This window comes from Etheostoma cragini, chromosome 14 (genome assembly GCF_013103735.1).
Source record: "Etheostoma cragini isolate CJK2018 chromosome 14, CSU_Ecrag_1.0, whole genome shotgun sequence".
Classification (NCBI taxonomy): domain Eukaryota; kingdom Metazoa; phylum Chordata; class Actinopteri; order Perciformes; family Percidae; genus Etheostoma; species Etheostoma cragini.
The window spans coordinates 11595405-11608721 of record NC_048420.1 but is presented as its reverse complement, the minus strand read 5'-3'; the positions used below and the strand labels follow the sequence as shown (position 1 = coordinate 11608721).

Here is a 13317-nt window from a genome sequence, read left to right as displayed (position 1 = left end):
CACACACACACACACACACACACACACACACACACACACACACACACACACACACACAGCCATTACTCAAGTATACTATTTCCACAGGGGCTCAAAATCTAGTGCACAGAAAGTAGTGTGTCATTATTCTGTCTTTGGAGACTCCACAGAAAGCTACTTTGTACAGTATGTGTGTGTGTGTGTGTGTGTGTGTGTGTGTGTGTGAGTATGTTTTTGTGTGTTTTAGTGGATTCATTATTATTTTTGCTTTGATGAGATGCCAGACTATTAGTGTCAGTGTCAGGAAAAGGCCAAATGTGTTTGTGTGTGTTTGTTGAGTCTGCTGGTGTGCCATTCACACGTGTGTGTGTGTGTGTGTGTGTATGTATACGTTTGTGTGCCAAAGGGTTATCAACAATAAAAGGGACCCAGTCGTTGCTGCTAGGGTATGTTTTGTTGGCAGCGTTGAGCCTTTTGTTTGGCTTCTCCGTCAGTCAGTTCGAGAGAAGAAAATGTCAGATCAATGTTACAACTATTGTGTCATCAAACAGCTTGTGTGGTTTTAGCCATAAAATAATCTATATTTCCCAGTCCTCAAGTTGATAAGTGTAAACAATTTGGTAATGGCTATTTGTGGTAATTGCTGCAGTGCTGAAAGGTCTGCCTGAGTTCACAATCAATGCACAATGTCTGTTTTGGGTGTTGGACGAAATCTCTATACTTCAGTCCACTTTGGAAAGACCATTAACAATTTAGTAGAACAGTTTGCTGAAACACCACTTTCACATAGTAGTTATATACAGAACTATGAAAAAATAAGGGGTTGACTCATTGATTTTTAAAGTAACAAAAGAATAATAAATGATTTAGTTGTTTGTCATTAGATGTTTTGACCAAAAAGTATGAATGGTAACAAAGTAGTTAGTTAAATAATTTAATAAAGACATTATAAAAGTATTTATTGTATTTGATTGGACATAAAAAGTAATAAATCAAAGACTGATTAAAAATGAATCAGACTTTTTGTGTGTGCGTGTGTGTGTTTGCCCAGCTTCAAAGGGAGTGCATCAACCCTAAATACTTGTGTGTTTGCAGGTGGACCGTACAGAGGTGATTCGCAGCAGTAGCAGCCCAGTCTTCTCCAAGATCCTCCTGGTGGATTACTACTTTGAGGAGGTCCAGAGGCTCCGCTTTGAACTTCATGACATCAGCTCTGGCAACAATGGCCTCCGTGACGCTGACTTCCTGGGAGCCTTGGAGTGCACCTTAGGACAGGTCAGTGTGTCTTTTGACCGGTCAGTGCTTGACCAAATGGGGAGCATAAGTGAAACATGCAGGTTAGTTAAGAATGGATGATGTGACAGATGAGTACACACAAAGGTGACCAGGTAAGTTTTAACTGTCTTCTGTTACACTCCTTGCTACTACTGTCTACTTCCATTGTACACTATTCATTAAAACAGACATCTACTGGAAGCCTAAGCTTATATGAATGAATAGGAAACTGCATTTCAGGTAGGTTGCTGCACAAGTCAAGTGGTGCATGTGAGTGAAGTTTTGAGGTCACATCTGAAGGTTGAGTTCACCATAAGAACCAGATGTGCGTATGATGAGTGCAAGGAGTGCATTCATGTGCATCAGTGAGTGCACTTTCATCCAGTACATTTACCCAGTATATCACTTACAGTAGGTGTTATGTTTACCAGGGTTGCGGATGGGAGTCTGTGTGAGATGTGCATGCACGAACAGCCTGCATGCTTTGAGTGTAAGAATTACAGACTCAAGTATATAATCCTTTTTTAAGTAAACTGAGCTTGTTGGGATTTAAAATGTCTGAATTGGGTATTCTGTACTAGTTTAATTAGAGTGAAAGAGCAACTTTAAGATTAGAGAGAGCAACCTTAGCTGTGGATGGAATACTAATATTATCGTTTCACTTGAGGTCAGCTACTGTCACCGGCTTCTTTTACACTGAGCTATAGTTGTCCTTGAGTCCTTAGTAATATAAAGCCTTGGTGGTGCATTCAAGTATGTTTTCAAAGAATTATTGTGGACATATCCTAATATATATGGCCTTTTTTCTCACCTAATGGTGTTGTTTGCCCTCTTAATGATGTAGTTTTAATCAATATTTAAAGATTTTCCTTATTTAGGTGCATACTTAATAAAATTGTAATTGCAGTAGTACTAATTAACAGTTTTTTCAAGAAATCACCAGCTAAGACAGGCTGAGAAGGAGGAACAAGAGAGAAAGCAGAAAGAGCAGGAGTCAAACTTTAAAAAGTACAGTATTAAAGTGTTTAAGTCCATTTTCCATTTTCAAAGACGCAATCAGAAACATAAAGCTTGTGGATGTATTGTGGGTCTAGTGTTGGGAGATAATTGAAGAAACTGAGATAATTGACATGGAAGAAGGGGGATTTAGAAGGAAGATTTACTTAAATGGTAAAAACATGCTAAAAAATGAGCATATTATATATATATATATATATGTACCAGAGAAGCTCACATGAGCATTTCAGTAAGTGATAGTAACTGATCTGTTATTACAAATCCACATTGTAAAAATTGAGACATATAACAGAAGAGTTGTGTTGAAATTGTGTTCATTTTGGATCTTTTTTGCGTGTACAGTAACAGGCCCAACATAGTAACTGGTGTCATCACTGAGAAATGTAGCCAGGGGGAAGGCATGTTACAGACGCATTGTGTCATTGTGTCACTGAAATTGCCACAGACAGCATGTCAGCAGTTAAACAATATGTTGACCTTAAAGTGTGTCAGTCCATATTTATATATTACCAGTGGATCACATGACTACTTATATGTAATAAAACCATGTTAATTCTGCAGTGCCCCTCTTTTATTGCATGTTTAAACTTGTTTTTTTGATTAGCTGGTGAACATATTTCAGCTTATGAGCCAGATAGTTTTCCCGGGAGTTGGTGGAGACCAAAAACAGAGTCAAAAGGAAAGTTTATATTGGACTTACGTGTGTTTGCCAGAAACACAATTCAAAATGAATGGCAATGTTGCTTTGAATCTGCTCGATGCATAAACATAAACATAAGACATAAATAGGTCAGCCATATCAACATGAAGGTAATATGTCCGTGATGTGTTTATAAGATGCACCCAAGTGGCCAAAAATAAATTATTGCATGTTTAATAAATACAGTGGGAGGCAAATTTCAAACCTGATTTCTATATCAAAACGGTAAACCATAAAACACAGATCTTTGCACTATGTATAATTATAAACACAAGTGTATAGTATATGTAGATATTCCATTAATGAGTCCTCAATAGAAAACCCCTGTGTATCACTTTTGCTCTTTGGAATACAACTGAATCAAATGATTCTTTGAAATTTGAAGACATTTATAGTGCTGCTGATCCTGCGAAAACAGATTTATATTTATATGTAAAATCTACGCCGTTGCTACGTATGTAGGTGCTAGGAGACACAAACCTACGCCCAACCCTATGCCGTAGCTTGGCCGTGGATTGGTAAAGTTGCAATTGCCTGACTCATTTCCTGGTTCACCTTCTCCATAAACAACATGAAATAAAGGAGAGGGTTAACTTTTCCTGCTACAGATTTACCACTGTGGTCAGAAAGCACAGGGGAGACACTTTATGTTTCTCTTACTATGACTCTAGAGCAGTGGTTCTTAACCTTGTTGGAGGTACTGACCCCCACTAGTTTCATATGCGCATTCACCAAACCCTTCTTAATTGGAAAAATAAAATTCAAAACATAGGTATATATTTTACTGGGACAATGCTGTGAGGATCGGTTTGTTGATGGGTACAAAGCCGAGAACAGGCAGAGTAGCTTTTTCATCGAATCTGGCTCTCTTCACCTTGAATTCAGCGAGCGTTGTGTTCTTGTATTGTCCATCTCCATGCAGCTTAAGGAAGTGTTCTCTTAGTTTTGCCGGTGCTAGACTAGAATTGCTCAACTTGGCATTGCAAATCATGCAGTTAGGACGCTGACTCCCATCACGTTCCGTTATACATGTGAATCCATATTGTACATATTCGTCCGACCACTTTCTTTTTTTGCTCGACATAGTTAGTATGAAGGGATTCAAATTTTAAGAAAGAAATCACACAACGTACCATCACGACAGTCAGAATTTGACTACTGAGCGCGTCAAATTCCCTGCAGCACAGATAGGCGATGTTGCGTGATCACCTGCAGCCAATGATGGCCAGGCGGGGGGTGTCATCACGAATCATATGAGTCGGGTGTGTGTCTTGACCTCCGCCGAATCCCTGAGACTGACTCAACGAACCCCTGGGGTTCGATCGAACCCAGGTTAAGAACCACTGCTCTAGAGTCACTACTCACTCCAAAGCCTCAATGGATCTCACTGACCTCCACATGTAAACTTGGGCATTCACTTATAGCTTGTGTAACACCTGGACAGCCCAAAATAGGAGCTGGCAGATCAAAACAGGGATACAACACCTAAGAAAATTACATTTGACAGGTGGTGAGAAAGGTGACTCCACCATGCTGCTTTCTGTCCATTCAATGTGTAACGTAGGCAGTTGCACTGTATGCTAGCATTAAGGAGAATGGAGAACTGACATCAACAAGGCAAGCTTGTCCCTCTGAGGAGAAAAAGTGCAGAATGTGAACTGATTTTATGGAGTCTGTTTCTTTCAGATTGTCTCTCAGAGGAAACTGACCAAAGCTCTACTCAAACAGGGAAACACTTCGGGAAAGTCCTCCATAACGGTATGTCACTGTTTTCCAAGTCAGCCCGCCAAAGTTACACACTCGTGCACAAATCCCTTACGAACCACTTCTTGCACTCAGACACTCTGAAGATAATTAATTTGATGATGTTGCCTGTTCAATCAGTTCTCTTCTTCATTTCCATCCAATTTTCTCTCACCTCCTTCCTTTACATCTCTCTGGCTCCCCCTCTTCTGCTTCTTTCCTTTTCGCCCTCCTCACCCCGGCCTCCCCCTTGTACAGGTGACAGCAGAGGAGTTATCTGGTAATGACGATTACGTTGAACTCTCCTTCAGCGCTCGTAAGCTAGATGACAAGGTTTGTGCAAAGATTAAAAACGTGTGGTTTTCCTTTAGATACAGTATGAGAGAAATTAATATTCAGATATATGTATGGGTTTGTGCGGGGCAGGTGTGTGTGTGTGTGTGTGTGTGTGTGTGTGTGTGTGTGTGTGTGTGTGTGTGTGTGTGTGTGCGCGCGTGTGCGTGATAAAGTATTTGGGGTGGAGGGTTGTGAGAATGGCGATAAAGCAACTCACAGACAATACACAAAAGTGCAATCTGGCATTAGAGGAGGCCTACTGAGACAGATGGGCCCCCCCCCCCCCCCCCCCCCCCCCCCCCCCCTCCCCCACCCCCCCACCCCCTCCTGACTAATCCCCCCCTATCTCAGCCACCCCACCACACACACTAAGATAACTATATTAATTTTCACACACACACGCGCAGCCACGGATGACTAACCCAAACAAGTTGTGCCTTAGGGAAAAGACAGAAGAAAGCAGGAGAAGGGCTGAAGGACAGGAAAGGGATGGGTAGAAAGGGAGAAAAAAGGAGCAAAATAATGAAATAATGATATTTAGTATATGAATGATTTATGGTGATCAAAGGCAGTTCTGAGGCCTTACATGCGTGTTTTCCCTCTAAAGGATTTCTTCAGTAAGTCAGACCCTTTTCTGGAGATTTTTAGATTAAATGATGACGGGACTGAGTCGCTCGTACACAGAACTGAGGTAATTAAAGGCACACACAAACACATACAGATGTATTATTTCCCACTTCAGGCCTGTGATTAACAAAAACTGCAATGTTTTGTGCACCTCAGACTATCATGAACAACCTGAGCCCAGTTTGGAAATCCTTCAAAGTTTCCTTGAACACACTCTGCAGTGGTGACCATGACAGGGAGCTTAAGGTGAGTCTGCAGCTATTTTTTGCAGATCATTATAATGGCAACATCATTTCATTTAACCTCAATTATATTATGCAACAATTTGAGTGTCCAAAGCCTTGGCTTCAGCTCCCTTTAATTTTTAAGTATCCCCAGGGAGACACAACACACATTAAAGCCAGGAGATTGTACGTGTCAGACAGATTCTCAGCTACCAGAAATACTTGTTTTGCTGTGAGCGGGGGCCACACACCGCAGTCAGAGAGCCGGTTACCTTGTGGTTTGTAATTTGGTCATTAAAAAAACGAGTCTCTTGACAGTCCTTATGTTTGTCTGACAATTTCAGCATCAGCCCTTACCGTCAGTAGTTCCAAAATGTTTTCATCTCTACAGATCCGTGTAAATCACACTTCTTCCTCACCCTCAGATGTTTGTATTTTTCCAGTTTCTCTTCAGCTGTATGATAGAAACGTCATTAACACGCTGCTTGCTGTAAATTCCTGGCAAAATACCTGCTCTATCCAAATTCAGGGCCCATTTGGAGATTAAACAGACATTACCCTGCCAGCTCCTGAGTGTAAAGTCTGTTTAATGTCCGGCCCAACTGATGTGGACATTTGCGACCAGACAACTCCTCTGGGATATGTCTATATAAGTTTAGGGTTGCACTGCATGTGTAAAAGGGGCTTTAGAGGGAGAGGCCGAACAGCACCTGAAGGCCCGCAGGTGTTTTTTTGCAAGGTGTTTTTTGTGCAGCATACGAATGTTGAGACTTGTAAAAAAAAAAGAAGCAAAGTACCACATACCACAAGTAGCCTATATAACTGAATCAAGCCATGTAAGCAAGTCGCAAAGCAGCCTCAATCCTTCTATTTTCTTCTCAAGTCATGGGTTAAGTTCAGGTCATGTGCTGACTTTCCTGTCATCCTGATGCCTGATGTGTTATTTAAAGAGCTGGACGGGCGTGAATGAGCTCTGCGGTTGTCCTTAACTCTCACCTTTACTTGCCAGAATAGATCCGTGCAAACGTTTGTGTATGTGCATATGTTTGAAAGTGGTGGTTGCACATCAGCTCCAAACAGTTTTTCTTTTCTTGAATAAACATGAGCTTGTTCATTAAATATTCAGAGGCGTCTTAACTCTGCATGGTTCCTGACAGCAGGAGAAAGGGCTCACACACAATCACACACATGCAGGCCATCGGCTATGGTTTCTAGGGCTACCTGTTTGAAGCTCCAGAGCTATAGTGAGAAATGGCAGGGCAGAGATTTCAATTCAGACCAGTGCTTCCTTTTCACGGGGCTCTTAACTGACCAATGCATAAATGCATAACCCTCCTCTGCAGTGTCTGTCTGTCTCCTGCTTTGTATTGCTCCCGATCCGTTTTCTTCACCTCTTTACTTATCTGTCTGTCCCTCTGCCGGTCTCTCTTTCCCTCCGTCAAACAGTTAGTATTCACCGAATGGAACCGAGAATCTTCATTCTTTCAACACTCTCTTGTACAGCTCTCAGCAACCTGAAGTGGAAGTGCTCTCTCCCTCACACACAAAACTGTTTAAAAAAAAAACACAAACACGCATACAGCCTACACATGATCACACACACACACACACACACACACACACACACACACACACACACACTGCCATAAATCCAGGCACTTGTCAGCTTAAGTGGGAGACAGAAAATAAGGGGATTACTGCCGTCGTTGTTTTTAATCAAGTGTGACCTCAGGCAAGAAGGTCACAAACCTCGACAGCAAAATCAGTCATTCACAGCCAATAAACCTTTGTAAAATATAGAAGCACTTTTTTCTGTCTCTCTCTGTGTTAACGAGTGTCTCTATTGACCAACTCAATTGATTGTCATTGATTTTACAAACTGTTCAGAACAGTCCAGATATTGCTGCCTTTTGCCACCTTTTCAAATGATAGGGCTACTTGTTTATAATTTGCCTTGGACCCGCACATTTCACTGGTGATTGAGGCTATTTTTCTTGTCTGGCAGCTTCTTTGAGAGAAACAAACTATTACGCCTAAACACGCGTGCACACACACACACGCGCGCACACACACACACAAAGCGGTCTCTTAAGCCACATCCCTCTCAGCATCCTCAGATTAATATTTCACCGCTCCATTGCCCCCCCATCAACACCGCCTTATCAATCATTCAGCATGGCATTTCCCTGCATGCCACGAGTGCATGTGTGTGTGTTTAGGTGACCGTTTTGCAGCTATGCTCTAACTGAATGAATGTGTGCACTTGCTTGTGTGTATGTGTGTGTGTGTGTGATATTGTGTCTCATTGTGTCTGTTGCAGTGCACAGTTTGGGACTGGGACTCTAACGGAAAACATGACTTTATTGGGGAGTTTCAGACCACCTTTAAGGAGATGAGAACAGAGCAGGAGGGCAAACAGGTGAGTACATGCAAAAGGATAGAAAGAGTAATAATTGTACACTGATCACCACAAATGTATTTGGATGGACAACGATTTGATATTAGCAGGATTTTTGATAGTTCAAAATGTTTCAAATAGTTACAACACCTGCATATATACCAATTAGCTTACCAATTAGGTTTTTAACTCGTATACAATTAACACTTGATTAATCAATTAATAATGTATTTAAAAAAAGGTGTATGATTTGAAAGAATACAATACTGTACATGTCAAAAAACTACATTCATGGATAGATATATTAAGGTATATTTCGCCAGAAAAATGTCCACACATATGCATTTATTAACAAACACTAAAATAAAATTCGTAGACAGTTATTAACAAGCAGGTATATAATAAATAACATGTGTGTGTGTGTGTGTGTGTGTGTGTGTGTGTGTGTGTGTGTGTGTCTGTGTGTGTGTGTGTGTGTGTGTGTTTGCCCAGCTTCAATGGGAGTGCATCAACCCCAAATACCAGATGAAGAAGAAGAATTACAGAAACTCTGGTGTTGTCATTCTTAACCACTGTAAGGTGAAGTAACACTATAAAATTCTACATAATAATACGACCCGTTCTCACTCTGAACTCGTAAAACACGGATGCTTGGGCAGCAGCTGTCAGCATCAGATACGATGCAAAAAGCCCCCTTAAGCGTGTGGATACTGTATATAACGCACCGGGGAGAGTAGCAGCTACACGGCACTTGAATATGACGTAGTATTAAGAGCGACAACAGTAGAGAGTAGTATGAAATCCCGAAAATCCGCACAGGGAGGTTGGTTGGGGTGGAGGATGGGTCAAACAACAGAGGACTTTCCCCCAGGCGACCGGGGTTCGTGGCCCGCATGTCACGTTTCCTAAACCCAGCTGCTGCTTTCTTCATTTACTAAACCCAACTTTCCTGTTTTTCTTTTCCTGAACTCAACTGTCTCATTCTTCTTTTCCTTGACCCAACCATCCCATTCTTCTTTTCGTGAACCCAACTGTCCTGTTATTCTTTTCGTGAACCAAACTGTCCTGTTCTTCTTTTCCTAAACCAAACTGTCCCTCTCTTCTTTTCCTAAACCAAACTGTCCCTCTCTTCTTTTCCTAAACCCAACTGTCCTTCTCTTCTTTTCCTAAACCCAACTGTCCCTCTCTTCTTTTCCTAAACCCAACTTCCCGCTTATCATGGAAATGTACCTTTTTATAAGCCCACCCACAAACTTTTCCTTAACTTAATTGTGTCAAAAGGGACGCATAGGCCGGACCCAGCGGGTTTAGATAAAGCATTTTTAGATATGACGCTAAAGGAGAATTTTAGCGTCAATAACAACGCCAGAGGCATTTAACCAAGCGTCCGTTCTTTACGCGATGGGAGTGAGAATGTGTCGCAACAATACATGTGCATCCTCAGACGCGATGCTCCAAAGCACTGCTACTGGACATAAAACTCCACAGAGTGCCTTTAATCTGCTGATTTCGCTGATGTGTTATTAATGTTAAATGTCACATAACAGTGAAAAACGCCAATTTCATATTTCTCCGAACCCAAGGTTACGTCTTCAAATTGCCTGTTTTGTCCGACCAGCAGTCTAAAACCAAAGATACCAAATTCACAATGAAATAAAACATGCTCATATTTGAACTGGAGCCCAGTAAATATTTGACATTTTTGCATTGGTTATCAAACTTTTTTAATATCTAATCAAACAATTGTTTCAGTACCAATGTTAAATCTCAAATCAAATCTCAACCTTCTCCTGACAGATTATCAAAATGTATTCCTTCCTGGATTACATCATGGGAGGCTGCCAAATTCAGTTCACAGTAAGTTTTGTCACGTAAAATCTCCTCCCTATTTATAGAAGCATGTCATTGTCTGTCCATGCCCACCCATGCTGTGTGTGTGTGTGTGTGTGTGTGTGTGTGTGTGTGTGTGTGTGTGTGTGTGTGTGTGTGTGCTTCTGTCTCAGGTGGCAATAGACTTCACAGCATCCAATGGGGATCCCAGAAACAGCTGCTCCCTCCATTACATCCACCCCTACCAGCCCAATGAGTACCTCAAAGCGCTGGTAGCTGTAGGGGAGATCTGCCAAGACTATGACAGGTAGAAACCACTCCACCAATCATCATTTATCTGATGCTGACACACACGCACACACCCACACACACACCCCCACACACACACACACACACACACACACACACACACACACACACACACACACACACAAACACACACACACACACACAAGCTTTTGCCTCTCAAGGCTTTCGTCTATCATTTGTCCTTGCCTTTGCTCTAAACCATTGTCTGTCATTTTTAGTGACCATGTGCCTTTCTCTTTCTCTAGTGATAAAATGTTCCCTGCGTTTGGTTTTGGAGCACTGATACCACCTGACTTCAAGGTTGGACATTTGGGATGTGTGTGTATGTGTGTTTGCAGTTGTGGTTCCTTTAGATTTAGACTTCTTAGATCTCTTTCGGAGGCACAGCGTCCTTTTGATCAACATGAAAAGAGAGTGCATCTGCCAACCTGTAAATTGGACTGAACGTGTTGTACTGACTGTTCTGTTTAACATAGCGGTAAAGGGCCCTGTGTTTTATGCCCAACATTAAGGTTTCACATGATTTCGCCGTGAACTTTGATGAGGACAATCCTGAATGTGCTGGTGAGCTATCAAGCACACACACACGCACACACACACGCACACACACACACACACACACACACACACACACACAAACACACACAAACACACACACACACACAGACACACACCGAGGGTGGAGCCTCTAGGGCCTCTGCATGCTCCCTTAGGGAGATTTTTTCTCCCACTTATGGCAGCTATTTGCACTATTTTCCAAGCAATTTGATGAACAGAATGAAAGAAAACCATTTATGAAAGACATGCCAAGGAATAATACATGGGATTATCAAAAAGTGATCATATCTGTAAAGGGGAGACTCGTGGGTACCCATAAAAACCATTTTCACTCAGATATCTAGAGGTGAGAGGTGAAGGGACCCCTTTTGAAAAATGGTCATAGCAGTTTTCCCTCGACAAAATATAGCCCACTTAGTTTCATATGTTACCAATGTCTAGCTTCACTCTATCTTTCAAACGGAACCCACTACAGCCTCCGATAGACAGTAAAGTCAACCTCAAAGAATCTGGGCTTTTAGGAAAAGATGAAAGAAGTATTTCAGGCTCTAAGATACAGAGAAAAACAACACTAATCTGTATGTGTGAAATGGGCTTGTGCACTCTTTTCCCCACATTGCTGCATTCCTGCCGTGAATATGTCATGTCTGTGCCAGCTTGTGTGTGCGTGGCATAGGAGTGCTTTTTGAAAAATGCCCAGTTACCTTGAGGTGCAATCACATGCCCAGAGTCCGATTGAAAGTATTATTTTAAAGTACTAGAACTTTGACTTTGACAGGTCAGTGCAGTTGACTACACACAGAGATAGACAGGAAGACAAATAAATAAGTGGCAAAGTGGTATAACTGAGAAAATAATACGTGTGTGTGTGTGTGTGTGTGTGTTTGTTTGTGTGTGTGTGTGTGTGTGTGAGTTGCAGGGGTCCAAGGCGTGGTAGAGGCCTACCAGAATTGTCTCCCTAAGATTCAGCTCTACGGGCCCACGAACATTGCCCCAATTATCCAGAAAGTGGCCTCGTCTGCCTCGGAGGAGATGCACACCAAAGAGGCCATGGTGAGAAAGAAAATAACAAAGATGAATAAAGAAAGTGTGGGCCATTTTGGTAGGGAAAGACAATTGGCAATGAAAAGAGAGGGGTAAAAGATGGGACAAAGAAGAAAAGAGATGCGTTGAAAAGAGGCAGAAGTGATTAATATTAATTTAATTCCAGTCATACATTTCAGAGCGCAAATGCCTCTCTGCCTTAATGCCTTTGCTTTCCTGTGGCTCTCTAGTGGATTAGAATGAGTTTTATTTAAATTAGCCCCTGACAAGAAGCCACTTTTAAAACATAAAAGTCATTGAACATCTACTCCTTCCTCCGCACACCATCCTCCCTTCCACCCACAACTTTCTCCCCTCCCATAAGGAATACTTCATCCTGCTGATCCTGACAGACGGCGTCATCACAGACATGGCAGACACGCGGGAGGCCATCGTGCACGCCTCCCACCTGCCCATGTCAGTCATCATCGTCGGCGTGGGCAACGCAGACTTCACGGACATGCAGATATTGGACGGGGATGATGGGATCCTGCGTTCACCAAAGGGCGAGCCTGTCCTCCGCGACATTGTCCAGTTTGTCCCCTTTAAGGACTTCAAGCATGTGAGTGGCAGCTGCGAGTAGGGCTGCGTACCGAATTCAATATTTTTTAGGCACCAACCAAATTGCCTCCTTAGTATCGAGTATCGAAAAATGCCTCGTCGTTAATAACAAAATTTCAATACCCAAGGAGTAAATATCGTTGACGTCAGTGAGTCAGTTAGCATCCAGCATGCTTTTACTAAGAGCTCATAAAGCTGCTGATTGGCTGTCTAATGTTACACGTCATTGGGCCAGGCAGGAAAACTGTACATTACGCACAGAGACGGGGCTTACATAAAAGGAGCTGAAAAAATAAAAATAAAAAGATTTTTACCATAAGTTGTTTTTGTTAAAAATGGATTTTATCAGGAACCAATTTCTGTGCCTGTTGAAAATTTTCCTATTTGGAACAGGCCAATTGCTTGGCCTGTGGTATTACTGCTTGTAGAATTCCTCAAAACCAAATTGTACCCAGAAATTACTTAGAGAATGACCCATAACCCCTCCATATGCAACTCCACTGTATTTACTACTACTGATTGGTACTTCAAATAGACTGGGAAGACATTGTACTACTATATTTACCTGACAGAGAACGTTCACTTCATGGACTCATGGTAGTGTGTGTGTGTGTGTGTGTGTGTGTGTGTGTGTGTTTGTGTGTGTGTGTGTGTGTGTGTGTGTGTGTGTGTGTGTG

At 42.0% G+C, this 13317-nt stretch overlaps 1 protein-coding gene across 1 annotated transcript in view; it reads left to right on the top strand.

Annotated features, from left to right (window-relative positions):
- Nucleotides 1-13317, top strand: part of cpne4b (copine IVb) — a 23934-nt gene that overhangs the window by 6147 nt on the left and 4470 nt on the right. Inside the window, exons 3-15 of the mRNA XM_034891341.1 lie at nt 1075-1254; nt 4658-4729; nt 4973-5047; nt 5658-5741; nt 5834-5923; nt 8222-8320; nt 8792-8878; nt 10097-10156; nt 10303-10436; nt 10684-10738; nt 10951-11002; nt 11916-12049; nt 12405-12641. Of these exons, the coding sequence (XP_034747232.1) occupies nt 1075-1254; nt 4658-4729; nt 4973-5047; nt 5658-5741; nt 5834-5923; nt 8222-8320; nt 8792-8878; nt 10097-10156; nt 10303-10436; nt 10684-10738; nt 10951-11002; nt 11916-12049; nt 12405-12641 (1359 nt within the window). The remainder of the gene's footprint in view (nt 1-1074; nt 1255-4657; nt 4730-4972; nt 5048-5657; nt 5742-5833; nt 5924-8221; nt 8321-8791; nt 8879-10096; nt 10157-10302; nt 10437-10683; nt 10739-10950; nt 11003-11915; nt 12050-12404; nt 12642-13317) is intronic.